Raw genomic sequence first — 21332 nt, 5'->3', positions numbered from 1 at the left:
CAGACCTGCAGAGCTAGAGACCAACTCCTCTTTTGACAATAGTCTTGATTCCTCTTAACAGGGTAGAAAAGCTTGCAACCAATGGGGCGTCATGGTGTCTCTCTCGAAGGAGCAACCGCCGGGGCTGAGAAAAAGAAATTTGGATCTTGAGATTGCATCTTGCATTACCAGCCTCTCCCAACACTTGGTCGGAGCTCTTCCTCAGCCGGCATAAACCGACATGGATGCCTCCTCAATGCTTCAACATTGAATCTCAGGTTTACCCGATCACTCCGCTGCCTGTGTGCAACCGCCGAACTACCGCTTTGACGAATGCTACTATTCTTTTGTTACCTGCTACTGCAAGCCACCACAGGCATCTGAACCGTTCATCCCTGGTCCGTTGGCACGCTGCAATAACACACCTGGTTCACAAAGGAGGACATAATCCCAGAGGAAGACAAAACCAGTATCAAGTACCCATGCGTTCAGCATATCATCAAAATCGATCACAATAATGGCAGTTGTTGAATGCTAAAGAATACAGTGACATCATAGTAAGAATCATAACTTTGAAAGTTCTATAGGGAGTTGGTCATAAAACATCTCAAATTGTGACCAAAATTTTCTTAACATGGTTGCTTCAGTGCCATTCGTCTAAGCGTGTCCCATGTGACAGGTCACCTCACCACTTGGCAGAAGTTATTCAAAGAAATAACACTCAGAGAGTCAGAAACGAAAGAGGTAGAGCTTGCCGAGAGACGCGCGGTGTATCGGCAAAGGCCGGTACCCAAGGTGACGTGAGATACGCACCAACCTGCAGCTCATCAAGGCCCAACGGCTCATCTCATAGGTATGGCTTTCTCTAGCTGGCAGTAACACGGACCTTTTTATGTTTGTAACTATGCCTGGATCTTTCGATAACTTCGAGACTTAAGTTTTCAGCATCAATAGGTCTGTCTTGTTGATACCTCTATTATGCTATCGTGTATCAATTTCGTTGTTTTATCTGTCATTGTTCATGTCAAACGCAGTCAAGACCCATGTTTAAGTAATCATAATTCTTATAAGTTCCAATAACCTAAGTACAACGCCTTGTGTGATCCGGTTCCATCTGAATGGACACCTATCTGTTTCCACACCTAGTGTATTACCGGTACGATAATTCTTTTCTTTTCCCCTTGACCCTCAGAATAATCCTTTGAAAATGTAAATTAAAAGCAATGCAACGCTAGTAGAAGACATGATGAGTAGAAAACCGATCCCATTTTGATATTCGTGCTGCATTCCAGTTTACAGGGCACCAATAACCTTGTCAAAGGCGTTGATGAGGATAGGAATGTGCTCCTCCTGGAAGATGAGCATAGGCCGGAGGCGGACAGTGTTCTTGCCGCAAGTACCAATGTTAACACCGATATGGCGCATGGAGCGAACGAGGCCAGCAGGGTCCTTGGTATCGAAGGCAATGAACGTGCCCTGGTCTTTTCCACGGAGGTTCTGGATATGCTCTGGGTATTTGGCAGCAAGACGAGCAAGCTCAGCATAAAGGTGAGTGCCCACGCGGGCCGTCTGCTCGACAAGCTTCTTGTCAAGGATCTCCTGGATGACAGCCTTGCACATGATGACACGGGCAGGGTCGCCAATCCAGGTGTTGAACTGACGGTAAGCCTTATCGGGGATAAGCATCTCGTTACCAAAGAAGTAACCAGCAGTCTGGGCCTTCTTGGAGAAGGTAACCATATCTGGGGGAGATGTCAGGTTCCAGTGATCATGTCCCCAGAAGGAACCGGTGGCACCGAAACCGGTCTGAACCTCATCGGCAATGAGAACGGATCCGTGCTTCTTGGTGATATCACGGAGACCCTGGAAGAAAGCAGGGGAGGCGTGGTTGTCACCACCCTCAGACTGAATGGGCTCAACAATGAGACCGGCAACGGGGCAATGCCATGTGGTCATGATGCGCTCAACTTCTTCAAGGCATCGCTTCTCCTCGGCAGCGTTCTCCTCGACGTGCTCCTCAAGGGGGTACTTAAGAGCAGGGAAGGGGGCCTGGGGCCAGTTGAAGCTAGGGATGTCGAGCTTGTGGACAGCCTTGGAGCGGGTGGTAGAGAGGGAGCCGAAACCACGGCCGTGGAAAGAGTTCTTGAAGCTCATGATGGCGAGCTCAGGGGAGCCAGGCTTGGAGTTCTCAAGGCAGGAGTTGATCTCCTCCTCGTTCCAGTCAGCATTGCCACGCTTGCGACGACTGTAGAGCATGAAAGCAGCCTTGTAGGCAAGCTCGTTGGCCTCAGATCCAGACTGAGCAGTAAAGATGTAGCTGAGGCCCTTGGGGGCGACCTTCATGAGGCCGTTACGGAGGATATCGACCCATTGGTCGGAGGGAAAGTTGCCAATCGCAGGACGGTTAACGAGAGCGGAGATCATCTCGGGGGACTTGGCAGCCTCGATCAGTGTGTCGTTGTTGTATCCAACGGGGATGGAAGCAATCTGGGCGTAGACATCGAGGTACTTGTTGCCATCAACATCGACGATGCTTCGAAGTGTTAGCTCCCATATCCTCTGTCACGTCTTTTGGGGAATAAGATCTTACTAGTTGTCATGGGACTTGTCGTAATCGACAACGAAGTGAACAGCACGGGCATCGAAAATGGCATCCAGACGCTTGGAGCTGGCCTTGGAGACAGGGCCAGGGATCTCCGTGCGGACGGGGGACTCAACGAAGGAAGGCATTGTGAAGCTGGCAAAGATCTCTGAATAAAGGGGAAATTTCCTCTGGGTATCCCGAGTTTGTGAGAGAGGAAAGTAAATCAAGATGTCCTGGAGAGATTGGAAGTGAAGTTGGAAGCTGGGGGAGGAGCTATTATAGCATTTGGCAACGGTATCGGAGGTGGCACTAATAGGTTACCAAACATGGTCAAAAAAGTTCATGGAGGGCCTCGATGTGCCCACCCCTGCCAATTGAAAAGTATTGCCTGCGGCTCATGGACACGATGCGCAGAGTTGGGGAGACATCGTGGGGCCGGAGTCGAGAGGCCGGCCGGCACAGAGCCGGAGAGGAGAGGAGAGGGATGTCTCACGGGACCTGACCTTGGGCGCCACCACTGCACCTTGAATTGGTAGCGGAGGTCATGGCGGACTTTTTCCCTCTTCCTTATTCAAGGCGGGAAGAATGCTGCTGTCTCGGGGTTGCTATTACTATCTATTACAGAGATCCTCTGTCTTGTGAATGAGAAACACTACGTCTTGTTCACAGGTAGGCTCAAAACTTCTATGCTGATAAGCTACTCGCGACGGCCACAAGAACGAAATCAAGAGAATTGTTACCCCAACATTTAGTAAAAGTCTTCCCCGGACATCAATTTCTCGGTGACGGGACCGGGGATACTACACTTTTTCCTTTACAAAAAAATGTCTAGGTACTTGCCACCTGTGCGTTTAATGATCAAAGCGCCTGAAACTTCCCATTCTTTACTGGTGCCTCTGGGGTTTAGTTCATCGGCTCTTGTGGTCCCCACACCGGTTCTCAGAGCTCTCTCGGTTCCGAAGGGGAAAGCCCAGAGTTACACCCAAGAGTATCCCGTGACGATAGTTCCCCATAAAATTTGAAGCTAAATTGCTTCACAGGGCGAATCGAAGCCCCAGAACCTCTGATGGAAGAGCTGCCTCCCCCACTCGCTCCCTTCTCCAACTCAGACGTCTGCCAAAATTTGAAAACCACACACCCATCTCGGAATCGGGCCTAACGACACCCCTGGTCTTTCCATTTTGCTTCAATCTTTTCCATCATAAACGCCCCTCACCTCATCATACACACCCTGCCGGCCCGGTTCCCAATCGGTGCCGTGTTCCAACAAACTGGTCGCGAGGCCGGATCACCAAGCATCAACGGTTCACAGAAACAGATCCCATCGTCATTGTATTGTTGTGATTCAACGAGGGCTGTGCTAAGAGACCGGTTACTGCCGTGTTATGGGACAAATGTGTTAATGTTTGGTAGCCAATGTACAAGATAGGTAGCGTCCGGAAGCCATGCGGAGGTCCGAGACGATTGTCAGCAAGAATACTTACTAGGTAAAGAAGGGAACTCATAGATATGAATTGGTTCTCATCTCCTCTACTATAAACTTCTCTCTGCCACCCCAAGTCTCAGCCGTGTTTGACATACGCCTTCTCCATTGAACAACGTAGTTCATCAGCAAGCATCATGACAGCTCCAAAGGTGTGTCATATTCCCGCTCGTTAACATTTCTCGTTTCCGCAACTTCTCTTCGTCGCAGCGACTATCGAAGTTACCAACACTAACATATTGCTTCGCTGCAGCTTACCGACCCTACCCTCGTCAAAAATGCATGTTACGTCAATGGCGAATGGGTAGCTGCAAAGTCTGGGAAGGACTTTGCTGTGGAAAGTAAGCGCTCCTGCCAACCCCTGTGTGCTTGAAATCCGAGATCATGTCCTAACGTTACTTTTATGCAGACCCGTCAACCCTTGAAAAGATTGGGAACTGTCCCGAGTTTGACGCCGACGACACCGAAGCTGCTATCGCTGCCGCCGATGCCGCATACAAGACATACCGCAAAACACCGGCTCGCCAGCGGGCCCGGTACCTCCGCCGCTGGTATGACCTCATGATGGAGAATTCGGAGGACATTGCACGGCTCATAACCCTTGAGAACGGCAAGCCTCTGGCAGATGGCAGGACAGAGGCCAACTATGCCGCTGCTTTCTTTGAATGGTTCTCGGAGGAGGCCCCTAGAATTTATGGTGAGACTATTGAGGCAACAAACCCATCATGTCGTCTATCCACCATCAAGCAGCCCGTAGGTGTCTGCGGTCTCATTGCGCCGTGGAACTTTCCCGCTGCTATGATCACCCGAAAGGCTGGGCCTGCGCTCGCTGCTGGCTGTACCGTTGTCATCAAAGCTCCCGCTGAGGCTCCTCTCACAGCTCTTGCTCTGGCTGAGCTGGCGCATCGTGCTGGAATTCCTGCCGGCGTTGTCAACGTTATTACAGCCTTGGATAACACTGCTGAAGTTGGCAAGGTCTTGACTACACACCCCAAGATCAAGAAGGTCTCTTTTACTGGGTCAACTGGCGTGGGGAGACTCCTCATGAGCCAATCATCATCAACCATCAAGAAATTGTCCTTTGAATTGGGTGGGAACGCTCCTTTCATCGTTTTCGAAGATGCGGACCTGGACAAGGCTGTTAAGGGTGTGATTGCCTGCAAATTCCGTAATTCGGGTCAAACATGCGTCTGCGCCAACCGAATTCTGGTGCACCGCAGTATCTATGACAAGTTTGTCCAAATGGTCCTCGATGTTGTCAAGACCTTTGTTGTCGGTGATGGCTTTGTTGAGAAGACAACCCATGGTCCTCTTATCCATGGTCGTGCCGTAGCCAAGGCTGCTGAGCATGTTGAAGATGCTCTTTCCAAGGGAGCCAAGCTCATCCACGGCGGCGAGCGTTTACCACACCTCGGTCCTAATTACTTTGACCTCACAATGTTAACTGGTATGAAGCCTGGTATGAAGATCTGTAGCGAAGAGACTTTCGGGCCTGTGGCTGCTTTCTTCGCATTCGATACCGAGGAGGAAGCTATCGAGCTTGCGAACGACAGTGATGTTGGCCTCGGAGGCTATTTCTTCAGCAATAGTGTGAACCGATGTTATCGCGTGGCAGAAGCGTTGGAGGTCGGCATGGTCGGAGTCAACACTGGTAAGTTTGCCCGGTCATGAAGAACATCACGAATCATTAACATCAGAATCCCAGGCGTGCTGAGCGACCCTGCCGCTCCTTTCGGTGGCATTAAGCAGAGTGGATTTGGAAGAGAAGGAAGCAAGTATGGCATTGACGAGTTTACAATCACTAAGATGGTCATGACAAATATCGATCCATGAGTAATGGTTTAGTTTAGACAAAAGTTAGGGCGGCTATAGGCGAAATAATACCCACAGGACGGTTATAGAGACGGAGTGCGACAGCTTTCGGGTGAACGAAATTGCTATACTGATAGACCTGCAGGTCGACTCTTCTTGACCAAATTGGGGATGTATCGGTGCAACATCAGGTCCCTATGGGTACGGTTGAGCTGGATCGTTAGGATACCATAACGCGCTACCGTTTGTATTGAAAACGTGGGGAGACCAGATGCATGAAAACAGAATCGTTCCAAGTGCGATGTATGCGGCGGGTGACTCTATGAGGGTTTCGATTTCGTGTCAACACATGGAGGATATGCTGTTTTGTAGATACTGTCAGTAAGCATGAGGTTGCCGCATAATGCAATTCACTAAAAGACCTGAAGAGTTTCACTATCAAGTCGTCCATTAATTTTCATGGTCTATGATTTCAAAGAAACTCCTCGGTGGTGAATACTGGGTTCGTGAAGCTATCGCCACAACCAAAAAGCCGCCTCAGCTCCCGGCCCGTGGTGTTCTCAATTAATTCCTAGCGGGGCCCGCTCCGCTGCAAAGACAGGGTCTATGTGAGATCTTGGATCGGGCTGTTCGCGTTCGGCATTTGAACGGGACAAGATGCAATGGCCGGAAATGTTTATTCCAGAAGTCCCCGGTCCGGTCCGGCCATATCTCGTCTTCTTTAAAGACAGGAAGAGGAGCAGATAAGGATCAATTGGCAGAATGTGGGGAAGCGGGCGGTGATGTCAAAGACATATCGACCGGGAACAAATGCCGGCCCCACATGTGTCTACTCCAACGGTTCACATCTCACATCGACTTAACTTTGTAGGATGACGGGAATTTGAAAAGATTCTCTTATTATATCCATCACTGTGATTCTCAGTATTTCCATCCATCATGGAATAATATCCACATGGACTCCATTGAGAGTTCTAGAGCCCATCATGCCCACTGCATAGTTCTCATTAGGACCAAGTATCTGTCATTTTAATGAGAGATAACATCACTGCCAGCATTACTTGTTACCCTAAGCTATATTGCATCATGTGGTTAATGTATAAAGGTTGGGTAGTATCGTTTGTATGGAAAATCATGTCCGGTAAGACATTGCAGACGAGATGCGTGGCAGCTAAACTCGGTATGCAGTTCCCATGCCAAGAAGGGAAACAATGATGGTCCAAACGAACCACATTACCTACTTCGCAGCTTTTAGGATCCGGCACCAGTGACAAATTCCAAAGGCCGCCAATCAGTTGGTCGAATCTCAAGTTACCACAACCCTCTTCAATCTGGCCACCGGAACCGAGATCTCGGCTCCAAGAACCGGTGATCGAAATATGCAGAATTCCTACCCAGAACTGCCTAGCTCCTCCGATTCACCAGAGATCCCGGGTCCACGGAGTACTGTACCTTCTCAGCATGTCTTCATCATAAAACTAGATAATGTTTTCAGGGACGCCATATCATTCACCGCTGATGATGACTGACTATATCTCAGGCTTCAACTAGATTTACAAACATTACTAAAGGGTATGTTTGAGGTAGGTAATAGTTGTCATTCATAGATCACTACCGTTCTGCAGGGCTAGGTTGTTCTCGTTGCCAGTTCTTGTATTAACATATTTGACCTTGTTGCTTCGTTGTCATATTTATCGTAGTATAAAGGATTTGGATACATCTCTTGTAGCCTATGTTACTCAAGTTGCTACCCGGATCGGTAGGTTCTCATCAAGCTAACACGTTGGTATGGAATGCTGTTAAAGAGGCACGCCACTTTCTTGATACAATTATCTGATTTTGATAGGCAGTTAACAAAAGTCAGAAGCACAAAATATAAACATCAAAAACAAAGATATAGGGGGAAACTCTACAAGCTGCTAATGTTAATCCTGGTATAGAACTCGCTGCAACCATTCCCAAGTCTTACGTAGGGATGGCTATGCAATTCTGTAGGTTTCAAGATACAGACTGGTCGGTCAAGGCCGTTTGGACCAACTTACACTGATTCCTAGGTTTTAGAGGCACATAAAGAAGAAACCTGGTCTGTTTTGCCATTCTCTGTCCGGCGACATGTTCACGGCCATGATCTGCCATTAGTGAAGGCGTCTGGATAAGGGATGTATTGAGATTCTACTGATAAAATAGGGTTCCCAGTATCATTCGTATGCCCTCATCCCAAGTCTGTCGACTAATGGCATCCTTACTTAGACTCGTCCTTGGCCAGCAGGTTTTCCACTCTCTTGACCTTGTCCTCCGCCGTCTGTTTCTTGTCCGTTCTATGAGAAACCCATGCTTAGCATGTCACCGTCCAAGACACCATGGAAATAATGCACATGAAGGTAGGCTGAACTTACCGGCTACCAACCCTCATCGACGACTGAATCCTGACTACACCACGGCGGTGCACAACAGCATGCGCCTTTCCTACAGCCGCCATAACCTCATTCCACGATCCCTCTAAAGTCATGATGTTAGATTTATGCACTTTGAATTGACAAGTCTACTGCAGCAAGTAGAGCATAACGTTGGTGCATGACAGAAATAACGCACCAACGGTGGTACCAGCAGAGTGAAGAGTGTACTTCAATCCACTCGCCTTGAGGACCTTTTGCACCTCAGCAATATCCTCTGCTACGGATACAGTTCCTGTTCCGATCTTTTCGTTGTCAGTATTAGCATATCTGCATTCCTACCTCCATAGCGCTTTGAGGGACATAGATAACCAAGACTCACGGGAAGAAGGCAAAAGTCGACATAGCACGACTCTGGCGTAGCAATACTGTCGTAATTCATAGTAAAAATCCCAGGTTCCTGTTTGAGTGATATGAAATATGATTGGGAGTGAAGGTGGAAATAAGAGGAATCTATTGAAGATATTCTAGGGTTATGGGTCTTGAAGTTGGGTCTAAGATCACTGCCAATTGGCTGACATGACGTCGCAATCATTAACGACTTCATGATGCCCGAATTGCTGATAATGTTGCTGACGATGGGTACACCTGTGTATTATTTACGAAATACGTATCATCGTTCACAAAGTAATTTTCAGTCAATATGGCATCTCTATACATTTCTATTTTAAGAGTCCATCACCAGGGTAAATGTATATCATCCGTCTAACGGGCCAATCTTATGTTAATATATCGCCCGATCCCTGCGTCCTATGTTGTAATTCAATTTATGACGATGCAAGCTTGCTATCCCAAACGCCTCGCTGCATGCCCATGTGACCGAACCGGATTAAACGGCAGGTCTTGTCAAACCTGTGTAAATAATGTCGGGTATAGAAGAGTGAAGACAAAGAAATTGTGCTTGAATGCTGAAATGCACTCAAATCTGGAGGAGTTTTTTATACCAACAGCACTGCGGCAGCGACGAAGGCAGTCAGGGCGACCATGCCGACTTGTCTGTCAGTGGTGCTGCCCATCGACTCATCTGAGACCTCCTCACGTCCAGTGGCGTCAGAGATGCCGTTCATCTTGTCTGTCGCAGCGAGAACCTGACCCTTCTCGAAGAAGTCAACCAGCACAAAGTTGGGTACAGCACCCCACTCCTGTCGGCATTCCTGAAGATGCTTACCCAACTGACCATCCTCGCTGGTACCATCACTGTTGACAGTATCGATGTTCTCAGTGTCAGGGACGAACAAGTCACTGTTGTCTGAAAGACTCTGATACTTGAAATGGTTGACGAGACCCATGTAGTTACTGGCCATGGCTGTAGCACCATCCTTAATCTTAGAAGGGCGGTTGACAGTGCAGTTGAAGCCGGTGAGAGAAGGAACCTCAAACGCTGTCTCAAAGACATAGTCGAACTCTGGCATCAGGTAGGGATACTGGGTCGAAGCATCAATGTTGGTGACGAACGTAACGAGGCGTGTGCTGTTATCGATCATGGACTTGAGAGTAGGCCACTCGCTGGTCGGTTCCTGGCTAGCGGGTGCGTAAGCCAGTTCAGCAATGCCGGAACCGTTAATGGCTTGCCCAAACTCATCAGGTTTGGCATCATCGGAGTTGACAAGCAAGAGAGTGACAACCTCATTCTTGTTCGCCTTCATCCACACGTTGATTTTAGTCAACCAGTCCTCGAGTGGGCCAGCATCGAGAATGTCACACGAAGTGTGACAAAGACGGAGGGTGTTGTTTTCTTTGTGTACTTGGGCCTGAAGTAGACGAAGACCAGCGTCGAGGGCATCTGTGGCATTAAAGTTCTGGTTACCTGCGACGGCGAGTCCATTGTTGCCATCGCGTAGAAAAGAGCTTCCATGAGCGCCCATGTGTGTGATGTTGTTATAGCTGCGGTTGCAGAGGTCCGGAGAGTTGTTGCATGCTGTTGAGGAACCAGAGCCTGATCCGGAATTGGATTGTGGGAGAGCGTAAACGGTGGAAGTGGCAGTGAGAACTCCGGCCACGACGGAGAGAAGTGAGGACTGAAGCATTTCGATGAGTTTCTGATATGTGCCCAGCTTATCGGGAATCTATGTGTTAAAGGAGGCAGAAGGGGAAAATGACGATGTAGAAGATAGATAGAAGACAAGAAACAAATCTAAAGAAGGACAGATCAGGTTAATAAACTATGAAACAAAGAAAACAATATTTGCCATGGAATATGTCATGGGGTAGGTAGGCTGTAGGTCCCCCGTAGGCATAGGGGATGAGATGGTTGTTGTCCGTGCTTGCAAGCTGACGTCGCCCCGGTCCAATTTTCTCTTTTTTTTGTTCGAGGTTGGGGGCTCATTTAGTTGGCGGCGGCTCACTGAAAGCCATAAGAGCGAACCAAAAGAGACCCTGGATATCCACTGAATACCCACTGCCCGGAACGCTGGAGTGATCGTCAAACGACCGAAAAGCCAAGGCATTAAAAGTTGGGGCTGAGGTCGGGTCTGGTCTCGAGTGGTCGATACTGCGCCCCTTGAGACGTCAGCAGTGGATATGCACTATTGGTGTTGTGTTACGCTTCAAACGCCGACGAGACAAATTAAGAATACCGTTTTTGCTGTAGGATCGTAAACAGAGTTTTGCTTGACATCTGTTTGAGATACAGTTTGAGATTGATACATGTCGAGCAAATCCTATATTTTCTAAAGCATAAACAAGAAGGCATTTACTGTAAATCGATGTAACTTGATGCTTGATACACGTCATGCCTGGCTGGCCAGCATTACCATACCCTGCAGATCAACAAGATCTTTCTATCTATCCAAAGCTCCAACCACCACGGTTTACGATGCTAGCAGCGATATACATCATACGTGTAGATGACCTGATGGCTTATTCCAAGATGCCAAGCAAATATAACCGTATCTAAAAATGCGGGAGGCGAGACGTTGTCTCGGCTGAAGCCATTTGCCCTCCACATTCCGGACATTTGAAAACGCCTCGCCGCCCAGCGAGATTGGGTCTCGTTTGTCTAACGCGTAGTACTCAAATCTCGCTCGTATCTAATGTTAACCCCTTATGGCTCAATAAATTTGATTCCTCAAGTACGCTCATAAGATTTTGACATCTTTCAGCTACAAAATCACATCCAACCTCAGTTTCTTATGCATACGACGATAACCAGCCATTCTATGTGAAGGAGATGGTTGGTGGCGGCCGGGAGGCTGAGCACAGAACGTTTTTGAGGGGCACAATCTATTTTTATCTGTTTCATGCCACTAGCTTCCGTGAGCGGCGACCTACATCGACCTGGCGGCTCAAAATGTTGACCAAGCATGGCGAACATCACTTTTTGTCGTACCAAACACGACGATTGGTTTATAAGTAGGTATACGTTTGCGGCGATTAATCGCGTTTCTTTACTTAGCTAATATAAACTTCAGAAACCCCTCGATGCAGGCTCGGTAACATTTTTCTAACCCATGACCATTGAACTATGCAGGCCTCATTCCAAGACTTCATATATCCATCACCGAGTAAGTCCTTATCTTTGCGTATTAGCTTACTCAGGATCTCCGTATTCTTCTTTCTTGTCCACAGAAGCCGCGGCTTCAATCTCTTTTAGCTGCTTTTTCCCCTCCTCTGTTGTAGCGTCAATGATTTCTTCCTCCAAGCTCAAAATGTTGGCCTGTCAAGCGATTCGTTAGCCCGTAAGTTCTAACCTTGTCGGCAATCGTTGGCAACTTACCTCGCCAAAGAGACCCACGAGCTCCTCAGCCTCGTCAATCTTCATTTCACCCAGCGCCTTGTTCACTTCGTCCAAGTTGCCCGTCTCCAGGGCCTTGCGCATCTCGGGTCTGAAACTTTCGAAGATCTTGCGCGCTTCCTGCTCTTCGGGGTCCTCGCTGTCTGCCGCAGGAACCTTGATGTTGATGACCGTACCAGGCTCCACGGCATGCAGCTGAATTTGCTCGATGCCTTCAGTTTGCCCTTCTTTGGCTCGCTCGGCTAAAATCTCCCTGGAACGGGTTCGAATCTTCATATATGTGTCTTGCACATCCTTATAGAATACATCCTGTGCTTGATGGCCCTTGGTTGTGATACGTTTGAAGAAAAGCCCGACACCGTCCTTGCCAAGAGCTCTACAGTATTGTAGAAGTAGAGCCTGGTGCACTAATTGTCGCGATAACTCATCCTTGTTCTCCAGAGCGGCATCGAAAGCCTGAACCAGAAGGCCATCTGTCTCCCTCTCAACCAACAGCTGAGGATTCTGCGACAGGAATTGGAGACTAGCCGCATAGTCGTTTGCCCTAATGGTGCCAAACTTCTTTCCGGCCGGTGAAGATTCGATATCGCTGTCATCGTCCACCTTGACTTCTTGGTTTCCGGATGTCGAGCTTGAGGAGGTTTCCGCGAAACTAGGGTTCAGAAGCTCTACCTGTGTAGAGTCCTTCTTCTCCTCGGGCTTCGACTTGGCGACATGCGAGCTATCAAAGCCTGTGTGGATGCCCTCACTTGTGATCTTTCGGCCTTCCTCCTTCTGCAACTCCTCCAACTTAGCTACCAGCTGTTCCTGCAAGTTCATTATTTTATCCTCGTGTGACTGAATCTCAGCAATCATAGCTTCGTATCTGTTTTCCGGTTTCTTCTCATCCAAAGCCTTATTGACTTGGTCTAGGAGTGTTGCCATCATCTTAGTGTATGACGGTTGTTCCTTTTCCTGGGTATGAACACCCTCGGGTGGTGAAGGTGGCTTGTCATCTTTGGGATCTCCAGCTGATTCCATGACGGCTTGAAAGGCAACTTCTGCCGGATTTCTGGTGGCTGCCTCGGAGGCATGGGCTCGCAGCGATGCCAGAAGCCCGGAAATTCGCTTCAGCAAACCATCGTTGACCACACGCTCATACTTGTAGGTCTCGATTTGTAACTTTCGGTGCTGTCTCTCCTGGTGGATCTGATTCTGCTTCGCGCGGATAAACGATCGCTTGTCGACATTAGGATGCACTTCGATGTCGGAGTCGTCACTGAGTTCCAGTGCGTCCTAGAAGACCGTCAGGGACAGGATTGAGTAAACAGGTTCTATAACTTACCCATTTGCTATAATCAACAGGCATTTTTGTAGACTTTAATGCGTATCAGGCACCGCTATAGAAGTGGTGTTGTGAGATGAGTTCAGTAAGGAGTGTTGAATTAAGGCCTCAGGAATGGAAGTTTCTGGACCTTGCTTCAGAGCTCTACCATGATAGCGGGGTGATTATAAGCAACCCCACTAGTGCAGATTGTGGCAGAGCGTGGCTGCTGTGTTTACTAGCCACAATACCTCATGAGAGCTGGACGAAGCTACTAAGCACTGAGTTGACCACGCCGAACAAAGAATGGTAACATGGATAGTAAGTATTATATGAATTCTGGTAATGCCGCACCACTCAAATCAGATATCTCATAGTATCATTCGCAATTATTCCACAAGCAAAAGTACGCCTTCGCTAAATGAACGATCTAGGCTATTGTACACATCAAGATTAACGGCGTTGAATACCATATTCTAGTAGGGCCACCGTCTCGTCCAAAACTCATCAATCAAATGCTTCACCATGTTTTCAGCAAGCCTGGGGAGTCGACCTATCGCCTACGACATTGTCTTCATGAAGTCATCCAGGTCGAAACTCTCCTCATACTGCTTGTTATCCCAAAGATCTCCCAAATCATCCAGCCATGCCTTCTTGCCTGGTACACGCACATCACCTGTCTCGATATCGACCATATCCTCTTCTCTTCCTTCGATATTGTTCTTCTCCTTGTCGGCTAAGAGGTTTGGTGCGGCGTCTCCAACATTGAATAGATCAAGGATCTGATCTGTGTCCATTGTTGAGAGGCCAGCGTTCTGTTGATTTACGACTGTTGATGCGACATCAATCTTGAAACGTTGGAGGTTCAAAATTTTCTCCTCAAGAGTCCCACGTGTGATAAGGCGGTACACATTCACCACCTTCTTTTGACCGATACGATGGGCTCGATCCATGGCCTGGAGATCCTTCTGGGGGTTCCAATCGTGCTCCACGAAGATGACAGTATCGGCTCCTGTCAAATTCAGCCCAAGACCTCCCACGCTCGTTGTTAACAAAAGCACGTCATACGACGGGTCACTGTTAAACTTATTGACGATATCTTGTCTCTTGTTGGCTTCAACCGAGCCGTCAAGTCGGAGGTGAGAAACTGAGGGCAACAACTCCTTCAATACCTTATTTTGCACCATATCAAGCATCTCCTTCATTTGACAGAATATGAGCGCACGGTGAGGCTTAATAGGTTGGTAAAGAGGGTCATTCGAATCATTGCCTTCAACACCAATACCGCAATCTACCAGTAGATCTCTCAGAGCGGTCAGCTTAGGTGCGTGCTGCGCATCCTCAATAGAGGTTCCTTGCTTGGCAAGAATCTTCTGCGTCTCATCGTAAAGAGTGCTGCCTGGTTTCATTACCATGGCAGGTGAGTTGCACAACTTTCGCATGTACTGTAGCGCTTGGAAAATGTGTTGTTTGGCTTCTTTATCTTCACGGCCCGCCTCGGCCTGAATCTTCTTGCCCTGTTTCTTTGTGAAGTCCTCGAATAGTTTTTGCTGCAGGTCGCTCAGGTCGCAATAGTAATTCTGCAAGATCTTTGGCGGAAGGTCATTCAAGACCTCTTCTTTGAGGCGTCGCAACAGGAACGGAAGCACCTGTTTGTGAAGTGCTTCAATCGCCAAGGCACCCGCTTCCTGTTCCTTTGATGATGCCTTGCTAAATCGACTTGCAGCGATAGGTTTCGCAAAGCGATCCAGAAAGACTTTTTCAGCACCGAGGAATCCAGGCATCAAAAAATCGAACAGAGACCAAAGCTCTAAGACATTGTTTTGAATGGGGGTGCCGGTAAGGATAAGGCGATGATTGCTCGCCAGCCTCTTGACTGCCTGTGTGATCTTGGCCTTAGGGTTCTTGATCAGATGGCCTTCGTCGAGCACAACGTAGTTCCAACTATGCTTGTCGAGAACTTCTGCATCATTGCGGCAGACATCGTAAGATGTAACTACAATGTCAGTCTCGCCAAGTCTGTCTTTCATAGCCTTTCTCTCCGCTGGCGGTCCAACATAGGCAGTCACGCTCAAGAATGGCGCATATGTCTTGATTTCTTGTTGCCAGTGACCTGAAAGTGTCGGTGGGCAGACAATTAGTGACGGCAGCTTGCGGACATCCGGTGCCTGTGTCTTGGCAAACTCTTCCGCACGCTGATGGTGATCGCTTGCTACGATACAGAGGGTCTGCAGGGTCTTGCCTAGACCCATGTCGTCGCAAAGAATACCATGAAGGTGGTATTTATTGAGGAAATTGAGCCAGTTGACGCCTTCTTGTTGATACGACCGTAGCTCAGCTTTGATGGCTACGGGAATCTGGAACTGCTCTACCTTCTTTGGATCCAGCAGTTGGGCAATGAAGGTTCTCTCACGGTCTCGTCCCTTCAGCAATTCTTCGGATAATCCGGGCGGGTCTGGAATTCCGGCTTCGAGAGGAACAAGTTTGACCAAAGTGGCAAAGGATGTTGTTGCAATGAGGCGAATTTCGTTGTCAGAATCGCTCATTCGTCCTAAAACTGGCACAATCAAAAAGATGACATATGGCAAAATAGCATCCCCCATGACAGCAATCAGATGGTAGATAGCTTCGATTGCCCCTTGTCGGAAATTGAGGTCAACGGGATTGTTGATCGACGGGAGAACCTTCTCAACAAGTGCAGTCATACCTTCCACAGTCATGACGCTACAAATTGTGGCCATACACTTAGCAGCCATGTATCGGAAGACTGAAAGTTCTGAGTGTAAAGCTTTTATGACAAGAGGCATCATTTGTATGATAAAAGGTTGCAGGGCCTTGTCCAGAGTTGGAGTCATGGTGCGAATGACAGACATGGCGTCGACAATTTCTTGCCCAAACGTCTGTTCGGGGTCCTTAGCCTCTCCGGGCAGAGTGTCAAGCGAGAAAGCTCGAACAAGAGGATCTTCCATGAATGTGCGGAGGCTGGGGACAGTTTCGAGTAGGCTGGCACCGTAAGTTCTAGAGAGAATTTCAAGGGCTTCCTTTGCACCTCGTCTGGTAATGCGGGCCGCTTTAGCTTCGCGGGCCCATTTAGCAGCATCTGGGTGATCGACACGATCCTCTTCCTTCTGCATGGACAGGACACAATCAGTCTTACTGGCATGAACTGGAAATTCGGGAGTCTCTGCAACTTCGACACAAGAGAACTTGACGAGGTTGGATACCACTTTATCGGCTGGTCCCTTTCGACCCTTTTCAGTGAAAAGCTGCACGAGTCTTGCAATTGTGTCAGCAGACCGAATTTGAAGTTGCTGGTTCTCTTCCGTTTTGACAGAGTCCATGATGCCCTTGATCAACGGGCTGGGTTTTTTTGGAAGCACTTTCATGCCAACCATTGCACATGCTGCTGCTGCCTTGACACGAACATCACGAGCTGCCTTGACAGTCTTGGCTTCTTCAATGGCCAAGATAGTCATATCACGAGCGTCGGACAGCTGTTGGCTCGCAATCAGACGTTGACCAGGAGGCATGGCCTTCTTCAATTTCTCGTAGTCATCGCCGATACATTTCTCTGCGGTGGTAATGGAAAAGGCACTCGGACCAGCTTCTGCTTCTCCTTGGACCACGACAGGCAGTGTCGGAAGTTTGCTGTGCGAAACCTTGCCATGGTCTCTGAAGAGGTGAATGAGCTGCTGGCATTGTGTCCTAACTCGCTGGATGAAGTTGACAAGATCCCTGTATGCCGCTGGTCGTTCTGAATCAATAATACGTTGTAAATTCTCGAGATAACGAGGAGAATCGCCCAAGTGTTGGCTGTTCATGGCAAATTCGTCGATGATCACGCATGCTGTCATCTGGCTGGATGAAAATGCTGACCCTAGGCCAGGAATTAACAATGCATCATAATCGTCCAGGCTGGCGGCGGGGACTCGAGACATGATGAAACCCATTGCCTTGGCAGCTGAAACACGAGAACGGATCAGCACATCCATGCCAACGAGATCCACGTCGCCTTGCATCATGTGGCCATCAACATCATGAGTAAGGCTGGCTGTCGGAGTATCATCGACCTTTGTGGATTTTCGGCGACGTTTGGGAGCACGATCAGACCCATCGGGAGACGACGGCTTCCGCGGTGTATGCTGAGTAACTCCAGGCATAGTATACGTGCCACCTGATGGCTTTTGGAAGAGCGAGGCATTCATTGGGATTGGGTTTCTCGAAACACCAATAGGGTGTAGAGTCAGTTGCATCATAGGATCGATATGAGCAGTGAATTCGTCTGCGAGAACAGCAGGTTTGCTGGCTAGGCTCTCAACCAAAGACGTCCACAAGTCTAAAGACATGTTGAGAGCGTCTCTGTCTCTTTCAACAAGAATATTTTGAAAGATCAATCGGAGAATTCTGCCGTTGAGCCAGCCCTGAGAGGTCTCTGCATCAAGTTTTGCGAAAGTCGACAATGCCTTCAACACAGCCACCCGCACCGACGTGATGGTATGACGTAAAAAGGGGTAGAGTCTAGGAACGAGCAGAGTAAAGGAACGTTCCTCATCTTGAGCGGCCGATGCCTTCATTGCTTCGAGTACCTCCGGGAAACCACAAAGAGTCGCGAGTAGATCCATAATCCGCCCAGTACTGGCGCTCAGGTCATCACCAAGATTCGAAAGGCTTTCCCAGATTATGTTGACAAGTCCCTCGAGTTGTGTGGGTCGCAGAGTGACAAACTCCTTCGCCATGGGAATGAGCGTAGCGGCACTGACAGAACGGACATCATCATCCATATCACCCAGGCCTTTCATCACAGTCTTTATTATGCCATCAATCATGTCGCTGTCCTGAAGAAGGAGGTCTTTTCTGACCGCAACGACGTATCTCAGGCCAATCATCCCGCCATGGCACACAGACCAAACTGGCCTATCAAGCTTGAGATCTTCTTGCATAACCATTCTGTAGAGAATTTTGAAGGTGCTGTAAACAGATGATGACGGTAGGTGTTTCAGAACGGATCCGAGAGACTGTCCAATTGTTTCCCGAATAGGTGCCACGGAGGTATCGGAGCTGTAGTCAGTGAATCGATCAAGCATTAGTACACAGCACAGCCGGCAGGCCATATCATCAAGCCATTTCTGATTGAGTACATCATTCTCCTTCTTTGTCTTGTTGCGTAGTTTCCCTGCACCTCCACCATGCACTCGGATAACTTCGCGAAGGCCCATGGCAGCTCCGTGTCGGGTTTCCCAGGAAGGGTCAAACAAGTCCACTTTGAGGAAGTCGCATAACCGGTCATATGGCCACTCGGCGCCCTCCATAGTCTCCTCCGCTTCTAGCTCGGATTTTATGGGGATCACTGGTCCTTTAAACTCGCTCACAACCTTAGTGTCCTCATCGACATCGGCAGGACGATCAAGATTGAAGTAGTCGTTTACTTTGCTGTTCTTCTTGGTGTCTCCATCTGGCATGGCGGTGTCGTCTCCCAGGTTATCTGATCCAGATGTCATGGAGCGCCTAACAGAAAGATCCCCGAATCCTCCCTTACCTTGGGATGCTTTCATTGCCTCTCTTTTGCGTTTTCGTTTTAATACATTGAGTTGCCGAGAACTCAGTTGAGACTCTTCGGGCGCTTGTGATTGAGCACCAGATCCGTCAGTACGAGCGTGTCCATGACCGTTTGTGGTGTCCATTGGGGTCATGGGCGCGGTGAGGTTGTCGCCACCTGTGTATGCGATTTCGTCGTCTTCGTACTTCCTTCCAAGTAGTCCTAATCGCCCAATGAGAGTCTTCTTTTGATGTGTCAGTCGCGCTTGCGGATCAAGCGCTGCTAGTCCATACTCGATGCCACCGCCACGCAGTAGTTCTTTGCCGTATTTGAGAATCATCTCAACATTGAGAGACTCCAATTTGAAGAGACCATCGTCAGAAGGTATCCTTTTTTCGTCATCTTCCTCCTCCTTCTTAATATGTCCGTTTTCGAGCACAGGCTCCTCCTTCTTCACTTCCTCGTGTGCATCCTCGGAGTTTGGGTCGTAAACAGGGGCATGCTCTACAATTTTTCCAATGGCAGAAGCTGCGGTTCTCCTTGTCTCCCAATCTTTGTGTCGCAAATAAGGGACGACACGGGAAAGGAGATTGAATAATTCATCAGGGTGTTGCTTTTGCCAATCAGCAAGCTGATTAACAGCAGTATCACGGATGAGTCTCGTACTCCCCGTTTCGAGGATACTACAAATCTGTCAGTTTCTTGCGCTTCTAGACGACACACTGCCCAGATTTTATAGATCCGGGGTTTTGTGATCTTGAAATTGGAGAATGAAGCACACTTACGTGACTAATCTGTCGAGTCTATACGGAGCGTCAGTATATTGGGGCTATATTGATGTGACATCTGGGAAAACTTACCTCGAAGCCATTGTATGTATTAGTTGGTTGAAATATTAAGCGCGTATCATGTCATCTCGATCGCTGAACCACAGTTGTTAGTTTTGGGCACCTTCAAGAACGAGCCTTCAACGGAAACCAATGATATGAAGATTGTGTCAATATAGTACCCGGCGCGGCGGAATCGTGTAGCGCGACGCGACGGATGCAGTGGGTCGTCGGGTGTGAGATGCATGCATCCGGTAGACGAGACCGAAGGCACAGCAAGATATGGAAACTTGGTTCAACAAGCGTCACTCTCGATTTTATTCGAAGGATGGTAATTGTAAGATGACAACGGAAAGACTTTGGAGGAGTGCAACCAATTTGGTGTGAAATATTAATGAAATAATACATCATGTGTGCATGACGCAGTGTGGGGGGATGCCATAGTAAGGGATCATAATACATAGGTTGAAGGGAGAAAATGATAAAGATCGAAGAAGGAAAAATCCGACCAAAGTGTAAGGCATTGAACCACTTACCGACTGAGTTGGTGATAAAAAAGTAATTCGGCGTCAAGCGTTGAGAGCCAAAGCGCACCACCGTGATTCAGTTTGTAAAACCCAGCAAAGCTGTCAACGCCAGATGTTGCTTGCCGAAGGTCCCGGCCAAATCGAACTGGTAGTTAAGATATCCCAATACCCTGTCTATACTGCATGCAGCATCGGCACTTGAAGGTCAGATTAGAGTGGATGTGGTGATGTTATGCAGAGAGATATGCTGCAATGAGACGTAGCCGATCAGTCGTGACGATGGTCGGCAGTTTTAAGTCTTGAAATGGCTCTGGTTGGCCGGGCTGCAGGCACTTGAAAAGGCTGGGGTTGGTGTAAGGTAAGTTCTAGATGACTTGTATTGGATTGGATGGCCAAGTGTCCGCTTGCTGTATATAAACGGCAATCAATAGGGGGAATCAGCCGGGGATAAAGGATAATTGAAAATAAAAGTGGGTGCAGCTTGAGTTTGCTGTCGTACTGGAAGTTTGCGATTGCCTGAGTGGTGCTTTTCCTTGGTTGCTGCTACCGCTTGCGCAAGCTGCTGCTGCTGTGGTTCCGGGTGGCCAGCTGGGAAAATCGGGGTGGAGGGCAGGCCGGGTCTTCTATAAGTGAGTACTTGTATTTTTATACACGCGGCGCGGCTTTGGGGAGCACGGCCAACGGTTTCTTTCGTTGCGCTCGCTTAATTTCCCTCTTGCCTGCTAGCGTCATGATTCGACCCCTGGTCTTTTTCTTGTCTCTTGTTGCCTTTGGTCAACTTCAGCCCAGTTTACCCACTTAGAGCCCATCTCGACTGGCTGGCCCACTTAAGGTGCGTCCCAACCGCTGCTGAGGACAATGAGACAGCACCAGCCTCATGGCGATCTTTGCTACCGAGTGGAGGATGATATTAAGAAATCATCCTGCGGTTTAATAATTAATCCGTGGCCTTTTACAATAAATTTAAATCTTCAGTTATATTCCCACTTACCCTATATATGGTCACCATCTTCAATGTTTATATTTACAACTATTTTACGTTTTCTTCATCTTGCGTCAAGCCACGCAATAGTAAAGCTAGCTAGATTGAATTAC

The 21332-nt window shown here is 48.4% G+C and overlaps 5 protein-coding genes across 5 annotated transcripts; 1 reads left to right on the top strand and 4 right to left on the bottom strand.

The window, feature by feature from the left end:
• Window positions 1-1272: 1272 nt before the first annotated feature.
• BKA55DRAFT_684623 (aminotransferase class-III) lies at window positions 1273-2709 on the bottom strand (the record flags this gene model as incomplete). Its single annotated transcript, XM_046198668.1, has 2 exons — window positions 1273-2512; window positions 2570-2709. 2 exons carry the CDS (start codon window positions 2707-2709, stop codon window positions 1273-1275), a joined length of 1380 nt encoding a protein of 459 aa, XP_046055176.1.
• Window positions 2710-4074: 1365 nt separating this feature from the next.
• On the top strand, window positions 4075-6331 carry BKA55DRAFT_555359 (Aldehyde/histidinol dehydrogenase). Its single transcript, XM_046191633.1, has 4 exons — window positions 4075-4198; window positions 4300-4387; window positions 4456-5697; window positions 5752-6331. The coding sequence occupies exons 1-4, from the start codon at window positions 4184-4186 to the stop codon at window positions 5877-5879; spliced, it is 1473 nt and encodes a 490-aa protein (XP_046055175.1). The 5' UTR covers window positions 4075-4183; the 3' UTR covers window positions 5880-6331.
• A 1769-nt stretch (window positions 6332-8100) lies between these two features.
• Window positions 8101-10338, bottom strand: BKA55DRAFT_589771 (PLC-like phosphodiesterase; the record flags this gene model as incomplete). The annotated part of the gene is made up of 6 exons (XM_046194997.1): window positions 8101-8176; window positions 8255-8357; window positions 8451-8556; window positions 8634-8883; window positions 9164-9219; window positions 9256-10338. The coding sequence occupies 6 exons, from the start codon at window positions 10336-10338 to the stop codon at window positions 8101-8103; spliced, it is 1674 nt and encodes a 557-aa protein (XP_046055174.1).
• Window positions 10339-11615: 1277 nt separating this feature from the next.
• Window positions 11616-13569, bottom strand: BKA55DRAFT_555353 (uncharacterized protein). Its single transcript, XM_046191632.1, has 3 exons — window positions 13369-13569; window positions 12027-13319; window positions 11616-11966 (listed from the first exon to the last, which is right to left on the bottom strand). Exons 1-3 carry the CDS (start codon window positions 13390-13392, stop codon window positions 11841-11843), a joined length of 1443 nt encoding a protein of 480 aa, XP_046055173.1. The 5' UTR covers window positions 13393-13569; the 3' UTR covers window positions 11616-11840.
• A 338-nt stretch (window positions 13570-13907) lies between these two features.
• BKA55DRAFT_534135 (uncharacterized protein) lies at window positions 13908-19754 on the bottom strand (the record flags this gene model as incomplete). The annotated part of the gene is made up of 3 exons (XM_046189562.1): window positions 13908-19566; window positions 19669-19686; window positions 19744-19754. 3 exons carry the CDS (start codon window positions 19752-19754, stop codon window positions 13908-13910), a joined length of 5688 nt encoding a protein of 1895 aa, XP_046055172.1.
• Between the last annotated feature and the right edge of the window lie 1578 nt (window positions 19755-21332).

The sequence above is a fragment of the Fusarium redolens genome (assembly GCF_020744475.1).
Source record: "Fusarium redolens strain MPI-CAGE-AT-0023 chromosome Unknown BKA55scaffold_2, whole genome shotgun sequence".
Lineage (NCBI taxonomy): Eukaryota > Fungi > Ascomycota > Sordariomycetes > Hypocreales > Nectriaceae > Fusarium > Fusarium redolens.
This window is presented reverse-complemented; position numbering and strand designations above follow the sequence as displayed.